Source organism: Lactuca serriola, chromosome 1 (genome assembly GCF_051521515.1).
Source record: "Lactuca serriola cultivar US96UC23 chromosome 1, Lser_US96UC23_V15, whole genome shotgun sequence".
In the NCBI taxonomy this organism is placed as follows: Eukaryota; Viridiplantae; Streptophyta; class Magnoliopsida; order Asterales; family Asteraceae; genus Lactuca; species Lactuca serriola.
In genome coordinates this window covers 129,751,063-129,775,442 of record NC_136408.1, presented here as the reverse complement: position 1 = coordinate 129,775,442, position 24,380 = coordinate 129,751,063, and the positions used below count along the sequence as shown (strand labels likewise).

The following is a 24,380-nucleotide window of genomic DNA, read 5'->3' as shown; positions in this document are numbered from 1 at the left end:
TGTCTGTTGCTAAGCCGAACTTGGAAAAATCATAACTTCGCTATATGAAGTCGGATTTGGGCGTTCTTTTCATGTACGATCATGGTTCAAAGACATTTAATCATAGAAGGAAATTAAATAGAACTTATTTGTACATTTTATTATGAAAGTAAATTTTTATTATTCAGAAGTGGTTACAATACTTGACCCATTTTGGTCGTTACAAAGAGTTGAAATATCGGGTTGTCACAGTTAGAGAAGCTCAAGGATGATTTAGCCGTTGAACGAGAACTGAGAGATGAACTTGCTAGACAGACTGCTACTCTGGTGGCTTAGAAGGTCTAGCTGGAACAAGCAGAAAAAGAGATTGAATTGTTGAAGGTTGAACGTGTTGTTTTTAAAAGATGTTCTGGTGATGTCCTGGGTATACTGAACAATGTCATTCATGCTCATGATCCCGTTTTGACGCTGACTATCAGGAATCATCTCACTACCAAACTTCTTCCGGCGATTGCACTACTTCGTGAAATGAAGGGTGTTCCGAAGCCAATGGTCGTTCCGCAACAAGGGGGAGAAGGTGTGCAAGTTACAAAAAAAAGCCTTCAGGTCAACCTCCTGTTTAACCAAAGGTTGTGATCCAACCTAAACCGAAGGGTAATGAAGCTTCGGGTTCTAATGTTAAAGAAAAGAAGGCTCCATCCAATGATGATAGTGATGACGACTAGAAAACAATAACCGACATACTCAAAGGAAAGCAAAGAGATCAAGAGTTAAATGAGACTTCAAATGAGACTCAGAGGATTGTGAAGGAAGAAGAGGAGAAGGAAAGGAAGAGGAAAGAAGAGCATGATGCTCTTGGATGTAAAATGGCCCTTTTTCCCACATTAACTAGGGAAAAGATGATAAAAGAGGCGATTAAATTCCTAAGTGTTTTCTGGTTGGAACCAGTGGCTTCATTTGATATTGAAAACACGAGGGATTCTCAATTCAATATGCAAATGACGAGGAAGGCGTTCATTTTTAACTGCTTTGATTTTATTGTTGAATCCCCTTCGCCTCATCCTCAGATTGATCGAGAGCTTATAGATTTTTATCTGCAGTTCGGTCAACCTCAATACTTGACATGGAGTGCACAGAAGATCACGTCAGTCAAAGTGCTAAAGCCTACACCTACGGGGAAGTTTCTCAATGTTCGATTCAGAGTTACTCGAGGTTCAGACAACTCACTCTCTGTAATTTCCCTTGCGGATCTCCCAAACTTGAATCCTCATGATTGGATTTTGTTATACAACATTTTTCTTACAAATGAAAAGGAGTATGAACCAATCCTGAGTCATTTAAAGAGGATGTTGGGGTCGTATATTTAGGAAGTGGCTAAGATGGATAAATAGATTGCCACTGTCATGAACAAGAAACCGATTGTGAAGCCAACTCCGAAACCGGGAGATGTGAATAAAATGACAATGGGTCAAGTTGATCCTACGCATTTAACGGTCATGTTCACAAGATCTAAACATAGCAGATTTTTGTTTGCTCTTGTGGATAAGCATCTGTTCTCAACCGATTGCTTGGAGCACATCATCAACATCATTCATCGGTGCAAGAAGAACAATGAGTCTGATAAGAAGAACTTCATCGACATGCTTCGATGGTATATTACATTTCGTCACACTCTTCTAGCCATTATATTGAAGCTGTTCAAAATTGTTATGAAGTCTTTAGTTGCTCAACTAAACTGAGCTTTTGGTTCCATGGACGCAAAGGGGGAGATTGTAGGATAAATATGTTGCGTCATGGGCTTTGTTTGTATTTACCGGATTGGTCCTGTCCATCCGTGTTTTGTTAGGGTTATGTAGTATATATAGTGCATGCATGTATGCATTAGACACATTCTTGAGACTATTACTTTGATTATTGTTCTGTAACCCTAAAACACCTCTACAGTCGAAGTTCTTCATCGAGCTCTTCTGGGGTGTTGAAGTTTAATCATTCAACATTGTTTGAGCTATTCCTGTGTCTTGTTCTTATTGCTTTATTCACTGTTTAGAACATATCGATCCTACTAGAATTTTAATTCCAACACTTACAATGGCATTTGTGAAAAATTGTTGTTTATTCATTTGATAGCAATGTTGGAAAATGGATTTGATTTTCCGTTAGTGGTCGTGTCATAATTTACCAAATAAGTAAAGATTCTCATCACCCAAGTTTTAGTGGGATAGAAACTTGGAATCATGCAACTTGTATTGTATGATGAATGAGAATTTCCATCTTTTGGATATTAACACTAATTCCTTGTTCACATTTATATGCGAGTCAAGTGAAGGACTAGGGGATCAGGTAAACTTGGTTGTGCGCTGATTAGGTCCACCACAAAGAATGATAACGTTATTCGTCATGATTTACTGAAGTTTAGTAAATATGGTTATACTTACAAGTTTAAGTATAATTATGAAACATTAGAAAAGTTTCAGTGTAAGGCAAAACGAATAAGAAGAATCAAATTAGGTAGAAAGATAAAAGCTTCTCCAATCTGAAAAGATAGGAGAGTACTTGAGTATCTAGTTTTATGATTATCTTAGTGATTATGAAACCATATCATAATTGATTCTCTAAGGACATCTTAGTGCATTTGTGTGACTAAGAAGAGGAATCGTGAATTGTTAAAATGGTTAAATCAAAATCTGAATCATACTTTGTTCCAAAAATCGAGTCTTAGATTCATACTCCGATATCTAGCCTCGAGTGATATAATCTTAAGAAAGGTTTATAACACTCCCCAAATGTAGAGTAAAATGTTTCTTACTTATATACATTTGAAATTGGTAAGTTGTGATGTTTTGGATAAAACAAAGACCAATTAAGACCAATTGAGTGAAGTGTTTATCATGATATGAATCCGCACTAACTCTTGAATATTTGTTTTGTCAAGGAATGGTTCATGACAAGAAAATCTTACATGTCAAGAGGTCAGTGGGAGTCTTAAAGATCTTGAAAAGTTTCAAGAACTAATCAAGAATAAAGCATGTTGTTTACCACTAGCACACGACTTGAGGTTTGTAAGCTATTGTGTTGACATATTCTTATTTCTGTGCCCATTCTTGTTATAGTTAACTATGCATCTGAGTTCTATGAGTTCTCAATTGTTTGCATAACAACTTGGAAGACATGGTAGGCCCTTGTGCTAGTGAGTGGCAAGAAATTAAGATTGAACAAGTTTAGTCCATATGAGTTTGGATTTGTCACGAACCTTGTCTTGTCATTATGGTTTTGACAAATTCTCATGGAAAGGAACAAATACACAATAAAATCTAAGTGTCATAAGGTTTCTCTCCGATTCATGAAAACGATGGTGAGGAAATGCTTTCACTAAGTAGATTTTAAATAGTTAGCAATTGTGATATTTTCATTTCTCGAATTCGATTATGATTACGACATCCCTTTTCACAATCTGAATTGTAAGCAATTGCAAAGATCTAAACATTTGAGACTATGATTACAATAACCCTTTTCATAGTTCCAAAATTGTTTAGACATACATGTGAGCTATATAAGGAAAGGTGTATGATTTTGGGAAGCTTAGATAAAGTCTTATCGAAGCATCTCATATCAGAAATCTGAACTTTGGTAATGAAAGTCGATAAAGTATTGATTTCTAGAAGTCCAGCTAATTTATGGGTACATGTCAAAGCTAGTGGGAGCACAAGTGTTATGCTAATAAGGATGTAATTAACATGTTAGTAGGAGCATGATTATTATGTTAAGTATTCAAAGCTAGCAATGTTAATTATAGAAAACAAAAGTTTCAATTTGAAAAGTTGCAGGGTTTGAAAAGTTGTTTTGCTATAATTAAGGGAGAGAAAATTATACTTCATCCCAATTCTAAAAGCTTAGATTGACATTTAAATCAAATTTAGTCAAGTATATATATATGAATGTTATGTTGGAATGGCTTAACATAAGGAAATTCTATATATGGGAACATTATTTGCATTCAAAAATTTGATTATGATTACGGCACCCCTTTTTCATAATCGGAATTATGAGAACATGGAAAATAGAAATAGAAATATCATAGCAAAAGACTTGTCTACTATCGTGTCATTATGCGAGACATCATGAAACGTGTCCTATATGCTTTGGATATATGATCGATTACATGTGCTGTAATATTCATCTGTTCTGATGTTTCCAAATGCCTAGGGCATTAAGAGGGAAAAGGTGTGACAACCCGAAATTTCCATTCGGTCAAACCCTAAAACTCAACCACTTCGTATCATAAGTTAATGTCATTATTTCTTAATTTTATGAAATTTAAAGTTCGTTTGATTATTTTAATATTATTTTTAAACAAACGGGAGAAAGAAAGTGCCGTCTCATGTATTGATTTTTAAAAACCGCAAACACCTCGTGTCTTAGAAGTTCCCGGACAAACTATTATGTTTGGGTCGAAACATCATCCCAAAACTCCGTGAACTCATGCTTATCCATGATTCATACATACCAGTTACTTCATTAGTAAGTTACCATCGGGGTAGCACAGGATAATACTTATACTATTGCTAGAACAATGAGTCAGTTCATTCATGAGTCAGCACTTATTACTCGAAGAACATATACAACTATACTAGAAGAGGAACATATACAACTATACTAGAAAGAGAACATATACAACTATACTAGAAAGAGAACATATACAACGATACTAAAGAGATTAACAATACATTACATATATACATGAATACGTTAACATAATTGTGATCCACTGTATCGGAGCATGCCTTCAATGTTATGGCCCGAGTTGTAGCCAGAGTCTCTTGGAGGGAGAGTGTGAGTTTGCATATAGATCTATACTGGATTGACTAGCCTACACCTTGCTGCTAGCTACAGCTAGACCTGCAGGTCTGCGGGTGCCAAACGTCATACCTTATTACGACCTACATTGTCGTGTTACCTAGTCGATAGTATGGTACAATTAATCACATGATACCTTAATATAAATCCGGTTTAAGGTAGTTAGTACAACAGTAGTTCCTATAATACAACACTACAGTACTACGTTAATTTACCCTTTACATATATTTAGTGATCATTTCACTTAAACATTAATGTACAAACTATATTTTGTCAATGATAGTTACACTTGGGAAAATTACACACTTTTACAATAAACAAGCATACAAAACAGTTACGCCTTGGTAGAAGGCTACTTTTAATAGAAAATATAGGTTTTTCTGAGAGTTTCAAACTTTTACAAACACCTACAAACATTCACATACTTTTATCACCAATGTTTAGAAACTCATACTTAAAACCACGTTCAAACGTTTTGATACAAACACCGACACTAAAATACTTATGAACTCACCAGCTTAATGCTGATAAACTCTTTCAAAATAACTTGTATTCTCAGGTCGTCAGTAGACAGGTACCGAGGCCAGCTTTTGAGAAGATGGAGCACATTCAAGACTCATCTTATTATTTTGATTTACTTTTTGGTGTCTATAACTGTACGGAACACACTTGTATTAAAATTATATATTTAATGCAATTGATGATGTTGTTTGATTATTTACTGTTATACTGTGTTGTGATACTTTACATGACGTCCTCCGCCCCAGAACGTTTCCACCGTTCTCGGTTTTGGGGTCTGACAAAAGGACTAGAACTGGATATAGCTAAAATAATTAAGCAATTCTCGAGGACAATCTGAGGTTTACCAAATATTGGTTACTCATCGATAGTTGGAAGTATGGTGTAAATTTTTGGAAGGACCATATTGACACATTCAGAAAAGAGGTAACACTTGTTCAGAAGTGATAGTCAAATGGGAATATGGAAATGTTTCCATAGGTGGAAGTTATTCATTAAATATGTGTAAGATTAGAAAACTTAATGCAAGAAGGATGTTCAAAGGAATTTACTTTGAATATGAGACTTCGTTTCCCTGGAATTGCACTCCATTGGAATACTTTGTAATGCATGTTACCAAGTCTTTGTGACTTTTGTGCATAGTCATTACAAGAGGATCATTGCATATAAGTTTAGAATCTAACAGATTTCGGTAAATGGTAAGAATTTGGTTTTCTTACATTTATTATAAGGATTTGGAGTTGTGAAATGAGTATCATTGAAATGTTGTCAATTGATCTATTTCACAAAGAAATGACCATAGATAAACATACTTTTCGTGCTTGGAGAATGACGTGATGATTGTTTTAGTTCAAGTATTAAGTTGATTATTCGAAACATTATACAATGAATAATGAGTAATCAATATGGTGATTAAATAAAAGGTGTTTTATTTACTCTCACAAGTATTGGGGGCATATAGGATTAGTATTATTCTTGTGTTTCACTTTGCATGTTTTGACTTCCCGAATAACTAGGTTATTCAAATCGTCCACAGTCGATCATATTTTGGAAGTAGGTATTGAGGCAAGACTGTCATGAATGGGCCTGTGGTTTGTTTAGGTGGCCTAGACATAACTGCAGTATTCATGAGTGCTCCTGGAATAAGATTTGTAACAACCCGTTATCTCAGATCATTGTAATGACTAAAAGTCAACTTTTGTAATCTCTTTGTGAAATAATAAAATAACGTCAAAAATGAAATCTTGAAAAAGCTCAGTTTAAGTATACTATGTGGTACATATCATAACTAGGTTTCCAAAAAATATAAAGAACACAAAAATCCGAGTTATAACGAAGAAGTTATGACCATTTGAAGATCCGTAACAATACCGGTAAAACACTGTTAAACCTAAAACGAGAAATTTCAATAAGGTACTTATTAGCCTTAGGTATCTAAATAAAAGTCGTAGATATCATTAAACCGTGAACATACATAAAAAGAACACCCAAATCTGATTTCGTATGAGGAAGTTATGATTTTGGGAAGTTTCGGGATAGCGGTAGACAGCTAAAAGCTCGAAATAGAGATCGAGCGATTTTTAGCCAAAGCAACCTAAGTGAAAGTTGAAGGTCTCGACAATAGTAATACAACGGTAAAAAGACAGACAAAAACAGACGTCGGATGAAGAAGTTATGGATTTTACACGGACTTTTCCAGTCCCGACCTATTAAAAATATATTATTAAAAATAAAGCCAAAACTAGCCGACAGAGTCTAAATGAAAGTTATAGAGTACAGTCTCACCTACATGTGGACATAAAGAATGCCAAAATCGGAGATCGTAAGCAAAAGTTATGGAATTTAGAAGTTGGGAAAATCCATTTACGCCCCGCGTAAAGGATTACCCCCCGCGTACTAGAGGATAGGAGCCTAGTCTCATCGGCCACAGGCTCTCCCATCACACCACCCTTCCGAAGTGCATCATGCATGACGTCCGGTACTCCCAGCGTAACCAGGAGGTACGCCTTGCGTACGCGAGGGTTCCAACCCCTATAAAAGGGATGCGAGAGTTCCAGGTTTCTTTGCTTATTTTCTCTCCTTCTCTCGCCTTTTTACCTCGTTTTGCATGCAAGAAATATCCCAAAAGTCCCGGTTTTCATATCCAAGTCCCGAAGGAAGTTTTACGCTCTCGAGATTTCCGAGAATCCCGAAAAATCAGTCTCTCCAGTCGAAGTTTTGCTCGGTTTTTGTCTCACATTCTTCAAACTACCAGGTGAGTTCGTACCCCCATTTCTATGTTTTTAACTGATTTTAAATGCTCTTGAACACTTTAAGGGGGGGGGGGGGGGAGGGGGGGGGAATACAAGTAAACACACGGTCAATCTCATGTGAAAAACATCAATCTTTTGTTATACATTTGATGCCGTTTTTATAACTATCATATGGATCTTGTTAACACACAAACATCTTACACCACTTTACCCTCTTGGGATGAAACATAATTTTAAATATTATAAGTTTTATTTATATGTTTGCATCATATCAAGGGTAACCCCTATTACTATAACATTCGTAAACATGCAAGAAAACAAATCATTATCATGCCTTTGTTAATATCGTTTAAAGGGATAATCATTTCAGAAACAACATTATTCATTTTAATACGGGACTTAATTGAGAATCTGTTAGACATTCATCTTCAGTATACCTATTAAGGTACCACTAGAAGTCCACTTTTATAACCAGAATCTCCCGTCCGGAGAACGTGACAAGTGTGTATTGATCTATACGGGACTAATGATCCCGCGCCTTGACTACTACCTACAGTCCCCGGGGTGACAAGTGTCATCTCATTTCGACGCCTGAAGAACGTCGCTATCGGCAAAATTATGATAGTACGGTTATGAAAACTCACGAGATAGACAATTATTATGGTATTATGTTTTCACGAGGAAAATGACTATTACAGTCACTTTTCATTTACAAATACGATCTTTTTATAGTGTTACTTTATCATGACTATACATCATTCTTTTGAGCATGTCATAGTTGCTTACAGTTTACGGTCTTGGTCATTTGAGACTGCATTTCACTCTTAGGAAAATAAGGGATTTTTCTGTTTCAAATACATACAGTTTATACAACGATCTTTCATACTCATTCCATACATCTAATAGAATATAAGGGATTTTCCGGAAAACTGCACGAACTTTTGAATGGTATACATTTTCTCAAAACACTACTTATGAACTCACCAACATTATTGTTGACACTTTTTCTTTGAAATAACTTGTATTCTCAGGAAACCGCTAAACGAGGTAGCAACTACTTTTGAAGGCTAACGTGGTGGCATTAGTAACATATTTTGGATCATCATATTGTATTTGATTTTTGCAAACATGTAACACATACAATCATGTAAACTTTTCAAATATATTTATATTGGTAGTGTGTACTTTCTTTACTATTCATTTGTTATGATACTTGACATGACGTCCTCCGCCCCCGAACGTTTCCGCCGTTCTGGTTTGGGGGTGTGACAGATTGGTATTAGAGCTATGTTTATAGTGAACTAAGTATATATCAAAACCTATATTTGATATACAACTATGAACACAACTAGGCAAAAACACTTTGTTGAGAGTTGCATTTTTTAAAAAAATGAAATTTTTATTACATGCATTCATTTCATAACAAAATCTAGTATCATAAAGAGAATAATATAGAAGTATTATGGATGAGTTGTGCACTACAGGTATGCCTTGGGACATGTAATCGGGACTAGGATGAATATAACCTGATCAACTATATTCGTCTGAGAGCCGACCATCATATGCCAAGGGATAACTACAGAGGACAACGAGTCTAAAACTTACCATAACCTTTGAATCAAACATAACATTTAGAATATGATAGGAGTATTTTATGCATACAATAGTTTAACTTTAATGTTCAACCTTATGTGCCTTAATTCTAGACAATTCTTATATCTCTATTCTCGTACAGACACAATGGTCGGATTCCATCCACCAGGGGACCCCCACTACCCTAACCAAGGCAATGGAGGATGGGTGGAAGATGAACCAGAAGAGAATGTGACAACCCGAAATTTCCATTTCGTGCAAACAATAGCAAGTCAATAGAAGTTAGATCAATTGCAGTAAATTTTCAGACTTTTGGTATAAGTTTAAGTATTTCAGGAATTACACTGAAAGAGATATCAGGAGAGAGGATGCACTAGGGTATTGTGCAACTCTATTATTCCAAAGCTCGTTGATATTAGAATTCAATTTCTGAATAAAATTATATTTTTCCAAAAACCCCAAGAGTATATATAGGATTCTAAGCCATATTTATTCATTTGTTACATTTCCAACTAGAGAAAAGTTGAATTCTCTCTCAAGGATCTTCGGGCTTTCGTCCCAAAGCATGAGTACTTCTATCTAAGTGTGTTATAAGGCTTGATATGTGTCTAATACACTAGAAATCATAGGAAACCATCAAAATTTAAGAGTTTATGGCCCAAGAACATCTTGGACCGTAAACCCTTCTTTAAAGGACAAAAAGTGCCCTAGTCCCTTCCTCTTGCAATGACACTAGCTTAGACTTCTATCCTAATGTATTTAGGACTAGAAAACACCCCTAGAACACCAAGAGTAAGGTGTTCACAGCCCAAGAAGTTCTTGGACCGTGAACTCCAAACAAAAGGGCCAAAGTATGCTTTAAACTCTCCTTAAGCCTTAGACACTAGCCTAGATTCATTCCTAGTTAAATTAGGGACTTGAAAAGACCAAAAACACACTTCCATGAGAGATTACGACCGTAATCTGCAAGGGGTTTGGTCCCGGGGCCGTGAACTCCTCAAGGGAGTTATAGGATGCCCTAAACTCTTCCAAAGACCATGCCATTAAGTAGAAATGCTTCTTAGGGCCTTCTATAGCCTCAAAACATCAAGTGGTCAAGTAAGTAGGAGCTTACGGCCGTAAACCCATGAGTTTACGAACGTAAACTCATTTGTTGATGACCTTAGAGCCGTGAACTCCATTATGGAGTTTCCCTTGAACCCTACACATAATAGCTTTTCCCTACAACACTTAGATGCAATCCTAGAGGCTAATAACACTTGTTTAAGGTGTTTAGCATGTCCTAGGGTGCCTTGACTTTGTTTATTAGTTGTTTATAGACTAATTCGTTACATATATGTGATATTATATGTTAACTAGGATCATAGAGTGTGTTCAAGACTTCACTTGACACCTAGCAATCGTACATCTTCAGTTCATCCGTACCACTCACAACAGGTGATTTCATACCCCCTTAATCAACGTTTTAAATGTTTTTAAATGTTTTATGGGGGGGATACAAGTAGAATCATGCTAGTTATTATATCAATCACATGTGATTAATAAGCAGCATTCAAATGATTTACTACACATTAACCGTTTTACCAAACAGTTTTCTTCAAATGATTTTCATAAACGTTTTATATGTTTAAAACTCCTTATTAAACTATTCTTTATATACTGTATGTTTCATTTCAAACTGATTTACAATTGTGTTTCAAACAAATGTTTTCGTTATACTTAAACTGTGTTTTCAAACAAATACTTCCAAACCATTTTTATAGGCTGACATCACGTCGACCTTCTCTTAGACAATAATCATGTTCAAAGGTTTTACAAAACTTATTTTATGCTTTTATATAGTCATAAAGGTTCTTCAAGTCAGTTCAATACCCTTGGGTAGCAAGGGTATACTTTCATGTCCATGCGTACGAGTTATATTACTAGTAAGCTACCATATGGGTAGTTTAGGAAGATACTAATACGTTTACTAGAATAAGGAATCATACCACGAGTCAGTTCATTCATGAGTCTATACATGCTAGATAGAGAGAGAACACACATTACAGCTAGTACACACAGTACATTACTATACATGCTAGATAGAGAGAACACACGTTACAGCTAGCACACGCAGAACATTACAGTACACTACTATACTGTTACATGAGTACGTATACATGAGTACGTTTACATGACTACATTACATGAGTACATTTACATGGGTACATTTACATGGGTACATTTACCTGAGTACATTTACATAGAGACCCTGTCAATTACATGCCTATATATGCATAGTTATATAAGAAATGTTTAAAGGACTTAGGAAAGCTATCCGCTCTATTTCCTTTTAACCGTTGGGATGTGGTCTGGTGAGTATCAGGTATCCGTCCGAAGGTCGTTTAAATATTAGTTATATATCATGTGTACATATATGGACATAATAGTTCCTTTCAGTCAATAAGTACCTTTGGTTAGCAAAGGCATACGTTCATATACTTTTACATAGATCCTATACGATGATAGGACAGACATCACTAGGTGCTATAGCATGGAACGATTTCAGGATCTAACTAAACCAATGAATCACAACGCATTGTGATAGTTATATTGGGTATACATGATCATAGTAATGTGGATGTTCACGGCTTGCAAATATGCAGGGGTTGTGTATGGGTCCCTGATGTGTGTAAAATGCACTTGTTTTGTCCCTACTTTTAATTAATAAATTTAACACACAAAGGCAGTGAACCTGTCTTTTAGTGGTATAGATTAGTAAGTAAGGTGTCGACCTCAGGGAACGGAAAATTAAACTAATAACTAATTTTAACTAAAACAACTAATAAAAGTAAAAGGGGTTTCTTCTAGTTTTGCAAGACTAGAAACTTAGGCACACTAAATTAACTAAATAACTAAAGCAACAACTACTCACCAAATTTGATAAAGATGTTTCTATTTAGGTTCAACCAATTCACTCCTATGGTTATTTGTATTTATGATAGATTAATTGCTATTGGTTACCAATTACAATGGTTAGGTTCATGTTCATTACTCCTAACCCTTAGACAATTAACTAATTTAAGCGGTGATCAAGTGTTTAAACTAATTAATTCCCTAGATTAATGTTTTGGATTAAATAAGATTTGTAATGGTCAATTAAGTTTTAATTCAATTAACCTCTTGTTTGATGGTTTCTCAAACAAGCTCACACATTAATCTTCCTATTGTCTTATTAATCTTAGTTTCATAATCATTACTTCTAATCATATGGTTTAGTGTTCACATAGACATATGAGGTTAACAACTAAGAGATGTGCATGCAGCCTAATTGTCTTCCAATTAATAGAAAATAGTAGTGATTAATGCATAAGGTTCTTTAACAAACTTAATTTAATAAATCACCAATAAACAATCAAACAAAAACTAATAATTAAACCATAGGAGTTCCATGGTATTCCCCAAACAGAAACAAAAACGAATTTAGTTCATAGTTTAGTAGAAACAAACATAGAAACAAGGTTTTCTAGATCAAACATATTCAATTCTTAAATCTAAGTGGTAGGATTAACCTAATTGCTTGAATTCTTCAAAAGATTGAAGCTTAGGGTTCCTCAGCGTCTTCTAGGGGTCTTAATCGCAGCTTGACCTTCAAAAATCGCCAGGAATGTTGTCCCATTGGATAAAGATTCGGTTTTTATAGATATCTCAAAACAGGGTGTACTCAGCGAGTAGCAGGACCAACTCGCCGAGTAGGTGCATAGTTATCCGTCTTGAATCAGGAATCGTAGCTATCTTCTGGAACATCCTCGTGTACTCGCCGAGTAGGGTCGTCTACTCGCCGAGTAGGTGGTCTTTTGTCTCTTATTTTCATTCTTTGATCTTCAATTGCTTCTCCTTGCTCCCTTTTACTTCCAAGCATATCTTCTGGACTGAAAACAAAATTCAAAACATTTTAAGTACCTTTTCTCCACATTATTCACATAATTAATTAAAAATGATTAAGAATATGTACTAAATAATTAACTAATTATGCACATATCAAAATACCCTACACTTGACTTTTGCTTGCCCCCAAGCAAAACTAAATTTTAAGCATATTAGAATCACATATAATAACTCCAATCTAACCCAGCCATTATGCCAAGACCGCAACGCATGCATTTGTGTTTAAAATTTTCCTAAAAACTCCCCATACTTCAAATACTCACAATCCTCATAAACATTTGCCCACTCACCCCGAACTATGCTCATTTTATGCAACCCTCCGAATCCATCCTCAGAAAACCTCTTTACCCTCAAGGTATTTTTAATTGAGAAACCCAAGCATACATAATCTAGAATTACAACTTTTCAATACCACTATGGAGCTCTTTGAATTCTTCACTTCCTTGATAATTTGACCTTTGATCTCTTTGAATTCACCACTTTGTATTGATTGATTTTTGGTATCTTCAACTTTTTGTATTTCTTGGAATTTTGATCTTTAGATCTTCACTTTATTTGCTCCAAAATTCTTACAACTTTTCTAGTAATTCTCTCTTTTTTTTTTTACATGTATTCCTCACTTTTTTCACTCAAATCCCTACATGCTTAAGCAGGGGCGCTCAATCTCAACCTTTATTGGCTAATGATAACAATTTTCCTGGATACATTTCAGGTTTAGGCTGCTAAACATATTGCATCCCTCAGGCTGAGCAAGGTCGTGTTTTTGTCTCATGATTTCACTAAAATAAGGAAGCCACAAATGCACTAGAACGTATATAGGCTCAACTAAACATTTGGGTTTTCATGCAATTATCAACATAATTCTAACATGGAATCCTAATTTTTCTTTTACCAAAATTTCCTAAATTAAATCCCTAAGTCATATTTTTGGTATGCAACAATTTTTTAAAATTAGCCTAAATTAAGATTCTAAATTTTCTAATATGTGACTAACCCCCTACCCCACACTTATTTTATGCAATGCCCTCATTGCATATTATGCAAAAAAAAATGCAAATATAGAGAGAATTGGAACAAACTCCCCTGGGGTAGCAGTCGATAGGTTGCCACTCTCCTCTTCAGCTCCTTCTTCAATTGACTTTAGCCATGGGAACAGCTCATCCATGGCACGGGTGTCATGCGTCTCGTGTGGTTGACAGCTCGAAAATTCCACGGAACAAGGTCGTTAGAAGTCTCCAGTAGTAATCCCTCACAAAGAGTATGAATGTTGCAGTGAAAGTGGTCAAAGCAATTCTGAAATTCCAAAAGTAGCATGCTACTCGGCGAGTAGGCTCGTGGACTCGGCGAGTAGGCCTTGATGCAAAATAAGATCGTGTAATATCGCATGTACTCGCCGAGTAGAGTTTGTGCACTCGAGTGTTTTTCCAAAATTGTTCTAGTCGCTGCTTCTCTCGACTTTGGTGTTGAAATCGGAAATGTAAATTGACCCTCACTCGAATTCCTTCAGCAGCAACACTCCCTATGACCCTCGACTCTTACGGACTCAATCCTAAGGACAAGACTCCATAATTGCTTAAAAATCTCTCATTCCTTTCTTGACCCTCACTAGTTAGTATGCTTCCCTATCTTCAATCCCTGAAAAAAAAACAACTAACAGTGACACTAATAATCCAACCATCATAAAACAAAATCCAAAGTGTTTAACAATTGTCTTAGAACAAAACATCATAAGCATAAAAAAAAAAACAAAACAAATTCTTCAATCTTCATCATCCATTCCAGATCCCCCTGCTCCACTTCCTCCCTCTCCATCTCTTCTTCGCATCCTCTCATCCCAATTCATGATATAGGGATAGCCGGGTCCAGGTCTCGGGGCAATTTGCATTTGTTGAAAGAGGTACTCGAAAGATTGATTAGTGTAGTTTACCCCTCGCCCAATATCATCCAAGTAGTGTCGGTACTCTACTTGGTTCCAACCATCATTATCCTCCACCGGAATAACCGGTGGATCCTCCCGCACCCGTTCGCTCCTTTGTCGGACCCGCCTTCTCGGCTCCTCGGGGACCGCCGGCTCATCTTCATGTGGAATAGTGAAGGAATCACCAAACTTTTCAACTATCCGTGCCCGCCTATAAAGTGCAGTGTTGAATGGTGGAGGGTGGAGAACCGTTAGTGCTTGAGCTTGTGGCAAATCCAAGATCCCAAATGACTTGGCAAGTCGGGTAATAAACATGCCTCCATTTATCTTTGAATTGATCTTCTCTTTGACCGCCCCCTCGGCAAGAAATTTGGCAATGCAGTAAGGAAGGTTGCAAAAAACGTCTGGAGTGATGATGCTCCACAAGTAGAAGATGTCAAGGGTGGGGACTTTGTCCCCATCCTTCCGCATGTTTATCGTACTAGCCACAAACCGGTGAATGAGTCGGTGGATCAGAGAACGAATGTGACCTTCTTGCGCGGTGGAGGGAATGTAGACTCGGTTGGCAATTGTGTTCCACCATGTAGACGCCACCACCTCCTCGGGAAGTTCTTTGTAACAATTTTCCAAGAAGGCTTCAAAATAGTCCGTCATCACCATGTCTTGGTCATAAAGACCCAACCTCCATGAGAACTCCACCATGCTGCATTGTCGCAACTCCCTGCCCAAAGAGAAAGAGATTGTGTTAGGATTATAAAACTCACTACCACCTCGAAATGAGATGGTAGCAAAGAATTCCCAGCACAACTCAGCGTAAACCGGCTCTTGGATTTTAAATAACTGCAACTAACCATCACAAGTGATGTTGGCATATCCCAAATTGCAATCCTTTACCAAGTACGGGATGAGTTCTTCTTCCAAACCAAGATTTCCCATCCATCCCCAATCCACTGCATTTGGAAGGTGAATTTCCTTCTGCCTAAGTGCCTCCAATCTGTTTAGAGCTCTTGTTTTTGATGATTTGGACGTAATTTGTTGAAAAGATAGCCATGGCATATCACCATGGCTTCCCCCTCGCGAAGATTGACCCCTTCTTGCCATGCTACCTGTATACACATATCAAGAACACAGTAACAAACAACACCCAGTAATTAAAAACAAAAAATATTGGGTCTGACTGTGACCTACTCGCCGAGTACACGACTCTACTCGGCGAGTAATATGAACACCATGACAGATCGAGTGCCGAATCTGTGTAAACTGTCTAAAAGTCCAAAATTTTCATAGGGTTTTGTTGTAATTACTTATCTAACCATAGATCTTGAAGAAAATACTCCTAACAATATCTAATTCGTGATTAAATCAAAACCCTAGAAGTTGAGGAAAACTCCCCAAATCCGAAATCACTTCAAATCTGGACAGATCTGTGATAAAAATCAAACCTGTCATGAATTTAAAGGGTAAAGATGTTACCTTTTTGCTTGAATGGTGAGAATTGAGTAGAAAATTGAACAAATCTTGAGAGCAACTTGAAAGATGGCTGAGAGGATAGTGCACGGCGAGTAATGGGATGAAATGGTGGAAAAAAAAACTTTTTACAGATTATATTTCACTTGTTTTAAACTGGCTACTCGCCGAGTAGAATGGGTCTACTCGCCGAGTAGAAGGGCTTTTGAATAACATCTGACTGAACCGAGCATTTACTCGCCGAGTACACGACTCTACTCGGCGAGTATATGTCACAGATTGAAAATTTTTGTGTATTTAGAAAAATTAGTGTATTAATTCATGTTTTTACACCATCCACCCCACACTCTAAGCATGGCTTGTCCTCAAGCAGTTATTGGCATAAAAGTAGATGAAGAAGAATGAAAAAAATGTGAAAATAAAGAAAATGAAAGAAAATGCAAACTTGAGACTCGGGTTGCCTCCCGAGAAGCGCTTCTTTTTATGGAGTCGTTAGCTGGACTCCTCCCCTTCTACGTAGTTGCGATCCCGTCCAGCAGCAACTCTTCCAATCCTTCATTCCGGGGGACTCCTTCTTCATAGTTTTTTACTCTATGACCATTGACTTTGAAAGGCGTGTCGTCTCTTGATAACAACTCTATAGCCCCATGTGGAAACACCGTCTTGACCAGAAAAGGACCATCCCACCTTGATTTAAGTTTGCCCGAGAAAAGTTTTAATCGTGATTTGAAAAGCAACACTTTTTGGCCTTCATGGATTTCTTTATTCTTGATCCTTTTATCATGCCATTTCTTGGTCTTTTCTTTATAAATCACAGAACTAGAGTATGCATCATTCCTTAGCTCTTCAAGGGCATTCATTTGCATCAAACGGTTGCTCTTTAGTTCTTCCATGTCGAAGTTGCACCTTTTTAAAGCCCAATACGCCTTATGCTCGATCTCGACCGGTAAATGGCATTGCTTTCCATAAACTAACCTATAAGGTTTAGTACCAATAGGTGTTTTGAAAGTTGTACGAAAGGCCCATAATGCATCATCTAGCTTATCCGACCATTCCTTGCGGTTGCTTCCCACCAATTTTTCTAAAATTCGCTTCAAGGCTCGATTGGTCACTTCGGTTTGTCCACTAGTTTGTGGATGATATGATGTGGAGAACTTATGGGTAACCCCATATTTCTTTAGCACCTTTTCCAATTTATCATTGGCAAAATGTGTGCCTCGGTCACTAATTAAGGCCTTCGGAACACCAAAGCGTGAAAATAGCTTCTTCAAGAATCGCACCACTACTCGTCCGTCATTTGTTGGTAACGCTTGTGCCTCCGCCCATTTGGATACATAATCGACCGCTACCAGTATGTACTTGTTCCCTTTGGACATGGGAAAAGGTCCCATGAAGTCAATGCCCCACACATCAAACACCTCGCACACTTGGATACTATGTTGTGGCATTTCATTTCGAGATGAAATGTTTCCCACTCTTTGACAAGCATCACATTCTTTGACAAATTGGGCTACATCTTTAAAGATTGTAGGCTAATAAAACCCAATGTGAAAGATCTTCTTTGCAGTGTAGTGTGCTCCATGATGTCCTCCCGTGGGCCTGCTATGGCAATGTTCTAGTATTCTCCAGCTTTCCTTCCCGAACACACATCTTCGTATGATACCATCCGCACAGCTTCGGAAGAGGTATGGGTCGTCCCAATAGTAATATTTGATTTCAGCAAAGAATTTCTTCTTTTGTTGACTGCTATAGTCCTTCGGGATGTAATTTGTAGCTAAATAGTCAGCTATGTCTGCGAACCATGGCTCTTCTCCAACTGAAACCATAATGTATTCGTCCGGAAAGTCGTCTCCATCTTTGTCTTCTTGCAATTGTGGGTTCTCTAGCCTGGACAAGTGATCAGCTGCTACGTTCTCCATTCCCTTCTTGTCTCGTATTTCTATGTCAAATTCTTGAAGAAGTAGCACCCATCGTATCAGTCTTGGCTTAGCATCCTGTTTGGAAAACAAATAATTGATAGCCGAGTGGTCAGTAACAACAGTAGTTTTAGATAAAACCAAGTAAGGGCGAAATTTGTCAAAAGCATACACCACAGCTAATAATTCTTTTTCAGTGGTGGTGTAATTCTCTTGGGTTGGGTTTAAAGTCTTGCTAGCATAATATATGGGTTGAAAGTGCTTATCAACCCTTTGACCAAGGACAACTCCTAATGCATAGTCACTAGCATCACACATGATCTCGAAGGGTAAGTTCCAATTTCGTGCAATAATGATCGGGGCATTAGTTAATTTTTCCTTTAAAAATTTGAATGCCTCTAAACACTCTTTAGTAAAATTAAATGGTGCATCTTTGAGTAATAATTGTGTTAGAGGCCTAGTTATTTTGGAAAAATCTTTTATGAGACGTCGGTAAAAACCTGCGTGTCCTAGAAAACTCCTAATGCCCTTCACATTAGTTGGTGGGGGTAATTTGGCAATGGTGTCAATCTTTGCCCGATCCACCTCAATTCCTTTTTTTGAAACTTTGTGGCCCAAAACTATACCCTCCTTGACCATGAAGTGACATTTTTCCCAATTGAGGACCAAGTCGGTTTTCTCACACCTAGCAAGCATTGAGTCAAGATTTGTGAGACAGTCATGGAAAGAAGATCCGAAAACGGAAAAGTCATCCATAAAAACTTCCATGAATTTTTCCACCATATTGTGGAATATAGCTGTCATACACCTTTGAAAAGTCGCAGGTGCATTGCATAGCCCAAAAGGCATGCGTCTATAGGCAAAAGTCCCACTTGGGCATGTGAATGTGGTCTTTTCTTGGTCCATTGGGTCTATGGGTATTTGAAAATAACCCGAAAATCCATCTAGAAAGCAATAATAGCTATGGCCCGATAGTCTTTCTAACATTTGATCAATAAAAGGTAGGGGAAAATGGTCTTTACGAGTGGCATCGTTTAGCTTTCGATAATCGATGCACACTCTCCAACCGGTTACCGTTCGTGTCGGGATTAACTCGTTCTTTTCGTTGGTTATGACCGTCATCCCTCCTTTCTTGGGCAACACTTAGACCGGACTCACCCATGGGCTATCGGAAATGGAGTAAATGATTCCTGCATCTAAGAGTTTGACCACTTCCTTCTTGACTACTTCTTGCATGTTCGGGTTCAACCTTCTTTGGTGTTGTACCACCGGCTTTGCTCCTTCTTCTAGATTGATCTTATGAGAGCAATAGGATGGGCTTATTCCTTTGATGTCGGCGATGCTCCATGCTATGGCCCGTTTCCGTTTCTTCAACACTTGCACTAGCTCCTCCTTTTCCGACTTGGACAGATCCGAGGCTATGATTACTGGCTTTTGATTGCCTTCTTCCAGAAAAGCATACTCCAAATGGTCTGGTAACGTTTTGAGCTCTGTTCGTTGGTTCTGAGTGACGGACTCGCCGAGTGCAGGTAAGGTACTCGGCGAGTTGGTGGCTGCATTCACGAATTCTGACTTTTCTTCAGATATACTCGGCGAGTAGATCGGCCTTACTCGGCGAGTAGGGCTGTCAGATTGCTTCATTAGTTCTTCATACTCCGCTTCTTCCAACAGTCTTTCAATTTCTAGTAAATCTTTTTTTTGATCAAATGCTTCTTCTAAAGCTGCAAACTTGCTGGAATCTTCAGGTATGTCTTCCTCCAATAGTTCATCAAGCATGTCGATTGAGAATGCCGTGTCGTCACTGCTCCTAGAATACTTCATAGCTTGGTCCACCCCGAATGTTACTGAATCGTCCCCGACCCGCAAGGTGAGCTTTGAGTCTCTCATGTCTACTATAGCGCTGGCCGTGTTGAGGAAGGGCCTTCCAAGGATGATTGGTACTTGTGGATCCACCTCCATGTCCAGAATGATGAAATCAGCAGGAAAGACAAATTTATCCACTTTCACTAGCAAATCTTCGCAAATGCCTCTTGGGAAGGTGACTGTCTTGTTCGCCAAATGTATTGCCATGCGAATTGGCCTTGGCTCCGGGAGGTCCAGCTTCTTAAAGAATGAGTATGGCATAAAGTTCACACTTGCTCCAGAATCAGCTAAGGCATGAATTGCAGCCAAGTTACCAAATTGGCAAGGTAAAGTCAAGCTCCCCGGATCACCCTTCTTCTTTGGTAGATTATTTAGCATTGCATCGGAGCAGTTCTCATTAAGCACTACCTTCTTCACTTCTTCCATCTTTCTTCTATTGGTGAGGAGTTCCTTAAGGAACTTTGCATACTTGGTCATTTGCATGACGGCTTCAATGAAAGGTATGTTGATTTGAAGAGTCTTGATGTGGTCTAGAAACTTCTGATATTCCTCTTCCTGCTTCTCTTTCTTGGCTCGGGCTGGGTATGGCATTGGAGGCTGGTAAGGCTTTTCAGGAGATTGTTCACATGTTTTTGATGGTGTACTCGTTGAGTCCATCGGCCCTACTCGGAGAGTAGGACTCTCAGATTGTAACTTTTGGTTTTCTGCTGGTTTTTCCGCTTCATCCTTCTGTGAGTCCTTGGGTGCTTCAGTCCGAATGGGTGCCAGGGGAGTGATTATCTTCCCACTTCTTGTTGTGACAATGTTTATGTGCGCACCTCGTGGGTTATTTTCAGTTTTGCTAGGAAGTTCACCCGGTGACCTTTGGTTAAGTTGTTGAGCAAGTTGCCCAAGCTATGTTTCTATATTGTGGATAGATGCTTGCTGGTTCCTGAGCATGGTTCTTGTTTCTTGAATAGCAGCATCATGATCACTATGCCTTTTTTCTGAAGCAGCTACAAATTTAGTGAGCATATCTTCCAAGCTTGGCTTCCTTTCTTGCACCGGCTCCTCCTTTTGGTAGAACCCTCTCCCTTTTTGTCTATACTTCTCCTCCTTGGCTTTCTTGTACTCTTCATAAGGAAGCCACTCTTTCTTTTGTTTGCGCCAATCTTCATCATATCGGTCTCCACTCGAGTAACACGCTTGCGTCTTCTTGTTGCCATTCTCATCCAAATCGCAGTCTCTAGTGAGGTGAGGCCCATTGCAGTTTTCACAACCCACCCGAATAGCATCGATCGTTTGATCCATTTTATCCATTCTCCTATCCATGGTTTTTAGCATAGCCATGACCGCGGATAAGTCTTCAGTAGCAGCATAAGCGGCTCCCCTAGTGACATCATGTCTAGGGTTATGGTATTCTCTAGAGTGTTTAGAGAATTCTTCAATCAATTCTTTAATCACCGGGGGCGGCTTCTTAGTAAGTGGGCCTTGTGAGTCTAGTAACTGCCTGGTTGTGACATTGACTCCATCATAGAAGATGGAGACTTCTTGCTGGCTGTTTAGATCATGGTGTGGGCAATTTCTTAGCAGACTCTTGTACCTCTCCCATGCTTCATATAGCGACTCTCCAGCTTGTTGTTCAAAGTTTGCAATGGCCTTCTTCAGCTTGGCTATCTTAGAAGGTGGGCAAAAGTGATCAATGAATTCTTCCTTCATCTTGGCCCAAGTAGTGACTGATCCGGGGGGAAGTGACTTGAGCCAGTCTTTAGCAGCACCTTTGAATGTTACCGGAAGCATACGAAGTAGTTGAGTCTCGCGGGTTACATTTGGAATATTGAAGTAATCAGCTACATCATTGACTTCATCCAAATGCTTGTAGGCATCTTCATGATCTTTCCCATAAAAAGGTATTTCCTTGAGTGAAGCTAGGATATGACCCTTTAGCTCGAAAGTAGCAGTCGCATGAATTGCGGGTTGCACAAGTCCCAGGCCATTGTCGTCGCGCATCCTCTCTTCCATTCTCCCATGGGGATTTCATCAATGTTATCCATTGTGAAAGCTAACTCTTCCTCGGACTCGGTTTCGTGCTCGTACGTTGCCTCCTCTTCTTCCTCGGTCTCGTACCTGATATCTTCTTGAATTGGTTCTTCGATTATCAAAGAGGCGCTAGATGCTCCTCATTTACTGCTCTTCTTTTTCCCAAAAACGGTCTTCAAGTTGGACAAAGGTGACTTCTTTGGTGTACTTGAACTCTCCACGTCCTTTCCTTTGTTCCTTTTCAATGCGGATTCGGGATCTTCAAACGGGCGTACCAGTGGTGTGTTTGATCCTCTGGTCATGAAATTCCTGAAATAAATAGAATAAAAGCGTAAAAAGAAAAAAAATGTACTAAAAAAATAAAATTTACTGCTAAATAAACTGCTACTCGCCGAGTAGGTGCGATTGCACTCGGCGAGTATCAGTGATATTTTGAAAAAATTCTAAATTTAATACTAAACTAAAACAGATGCTAAAACCTAATTACTAATTACTAAATTGCAATAAATGAACTCTATGCAAGTAAACTCACACAAAGGATCGAAAAAATTAGGAATTAGATTAGTTATTTAGAACCGTTCCCCGGCAACGGCGCCAAAAACTTGATGTGTGTAAAATGCACTTGTTTTATCCCTACTTTTAATTAATAAATTTAACACACAAAGGCAGTGAACCTGTCTTTTAGTGGTATAAATTAGTAAGTAAGGTGTCGAACTCAGGGAACGGAAAATTAAACTAATAACTAATTTTAACTAAAACAACTAATAAAAGTAAAAGGGGTTTCTTCTAGTTTTGCAAGACTAGAAACTTGGGCACACTAAATTAACTAAATAACTAAAGCAACAACTATTCACCAAATTTGATAAAGATGTTTCTATTTAGGTTCAACCAATTCACTCCTATGGTTATTTGTATTTATGATAGATTAATTGCTATTGGTTACCAATTATAATGGTTAGGTTCATGATCATTACTCCTAACCCTTAGACAATTAACTAATTTAAGCAGTGATCAAGTGTTCAAACTAATTAATTCCCTAGATTAATGGTTTGGATTAATAAGATTTGTAATGGTCAATTAAGTTATTAATTCAATTAACCTCTTGTTTGATGGTTTCTCAAACAAGCTCACACATTAATCTTCCTATTGTCTTATTAATCTTAGTTTCATAATCATTACTTCTAAGCATATGGTTTAGTGTTCACATAGACATATGAGGTTAACAACTAAGAGATGTTCATGTAGCCTAATTGTCTTCCAATTAACAGAAAATAGTAGTGATTAATGCATAAGGTTCTTTAACAAACTTAATTTAATAAATCACCAATAAACAATCAAACAAAAACTAATAATTAAACCATAGGAGTTCCTTGGTATTCCCCAAACAGAAATAAAAATGAATTTAGTTCATAGTTGCAGTAGAAACAAACATAGAAACAAGGTTTTCTAGATCAAACATATTCAATTCTTAAATCTAAGTGGTAGGATTAACCTAATTGCTTGAATTCTTCAAAAGATTGAAGCTTAGGGCTCCTCAGCGTCTTCTAGGGCTCTTAATCGCAGCTTGACCTTCAAAAATCGCAAGGAATGTTGTCCCATTGGATAAAGATTCGGTTTTTATAGATATCTCAAAACAGGGTGTACTCGGCGAGTAGCAGGACCAACTCGCCGAGTAGGTGCATAGTTATCCGTCTTGAATCAGGAAACGTAGCTATCTTCTGGAACATCCTCGTGTACTCGCCGAGTAGAGTCGTCTACTCGCCGAGTAGGTGGTCTTTTGTCTCTTATTTGCATTCTTTGATCTTCAATTGCTTCTCCTTGCTCCCTTTTACTTCCAAGCATATCTTCTGGACTGAAAACAAAATTCAAAACATTTTAAGTACCTTTTGTCCACATTATTCACATAATTAATTAAAAATGATTAAGAATATGTACTAAATAATTAACTAATTATGCACATATCAGTCCCAAAATCCATTTGACAGGGGAGCGTCTAGCCTGGGATCTAGCCATCACATTATGCCTTATCCCTCAAATAAGGCGATATTAGTACAGAAGTGGTCACTTATTACA

General features: G+C 37.8%; 1 protein-coding gene and 1 non-coding gene across 2 annotated transcripts; one reads left to right on the top strand and one right to left on the bottom strand.

Annotated features, from left to right (window-relative positions):
• Positions 1-18,041: 18,041 nt before the first annotated feature.
• Positions 18,042-20,945, bottom strand: LOC145061528 (uncharacterized). Its single transcript, XM_079009041.1, has 2 exons — positions 20,037-20,945; positions 18,042-18,503 (listed from the first exon to the last, which is right to left on the bottom strand). Exons 1-2 carry the CDS (start codon positions 20,943-20,945, stop codon positions 18,042-18,044), a joined length of 1,371 nt encoding a protein of 456 aa, XP_078865167.1.
• An 886-nt stretch (positions 20,946-21,831) lies between these two features.
• Positions 21,832-21,938, top strand: LOC145080747 (small nucleolar RNA R71). The gene has a single exon (XR_013695334.1). It is a non-coding gene; the product is annotated as a small nucleolar RNA R71 (small nucleolar RNA).
• Positions 21,939-24,380: the final 2,442 nt, after the last annotated feature.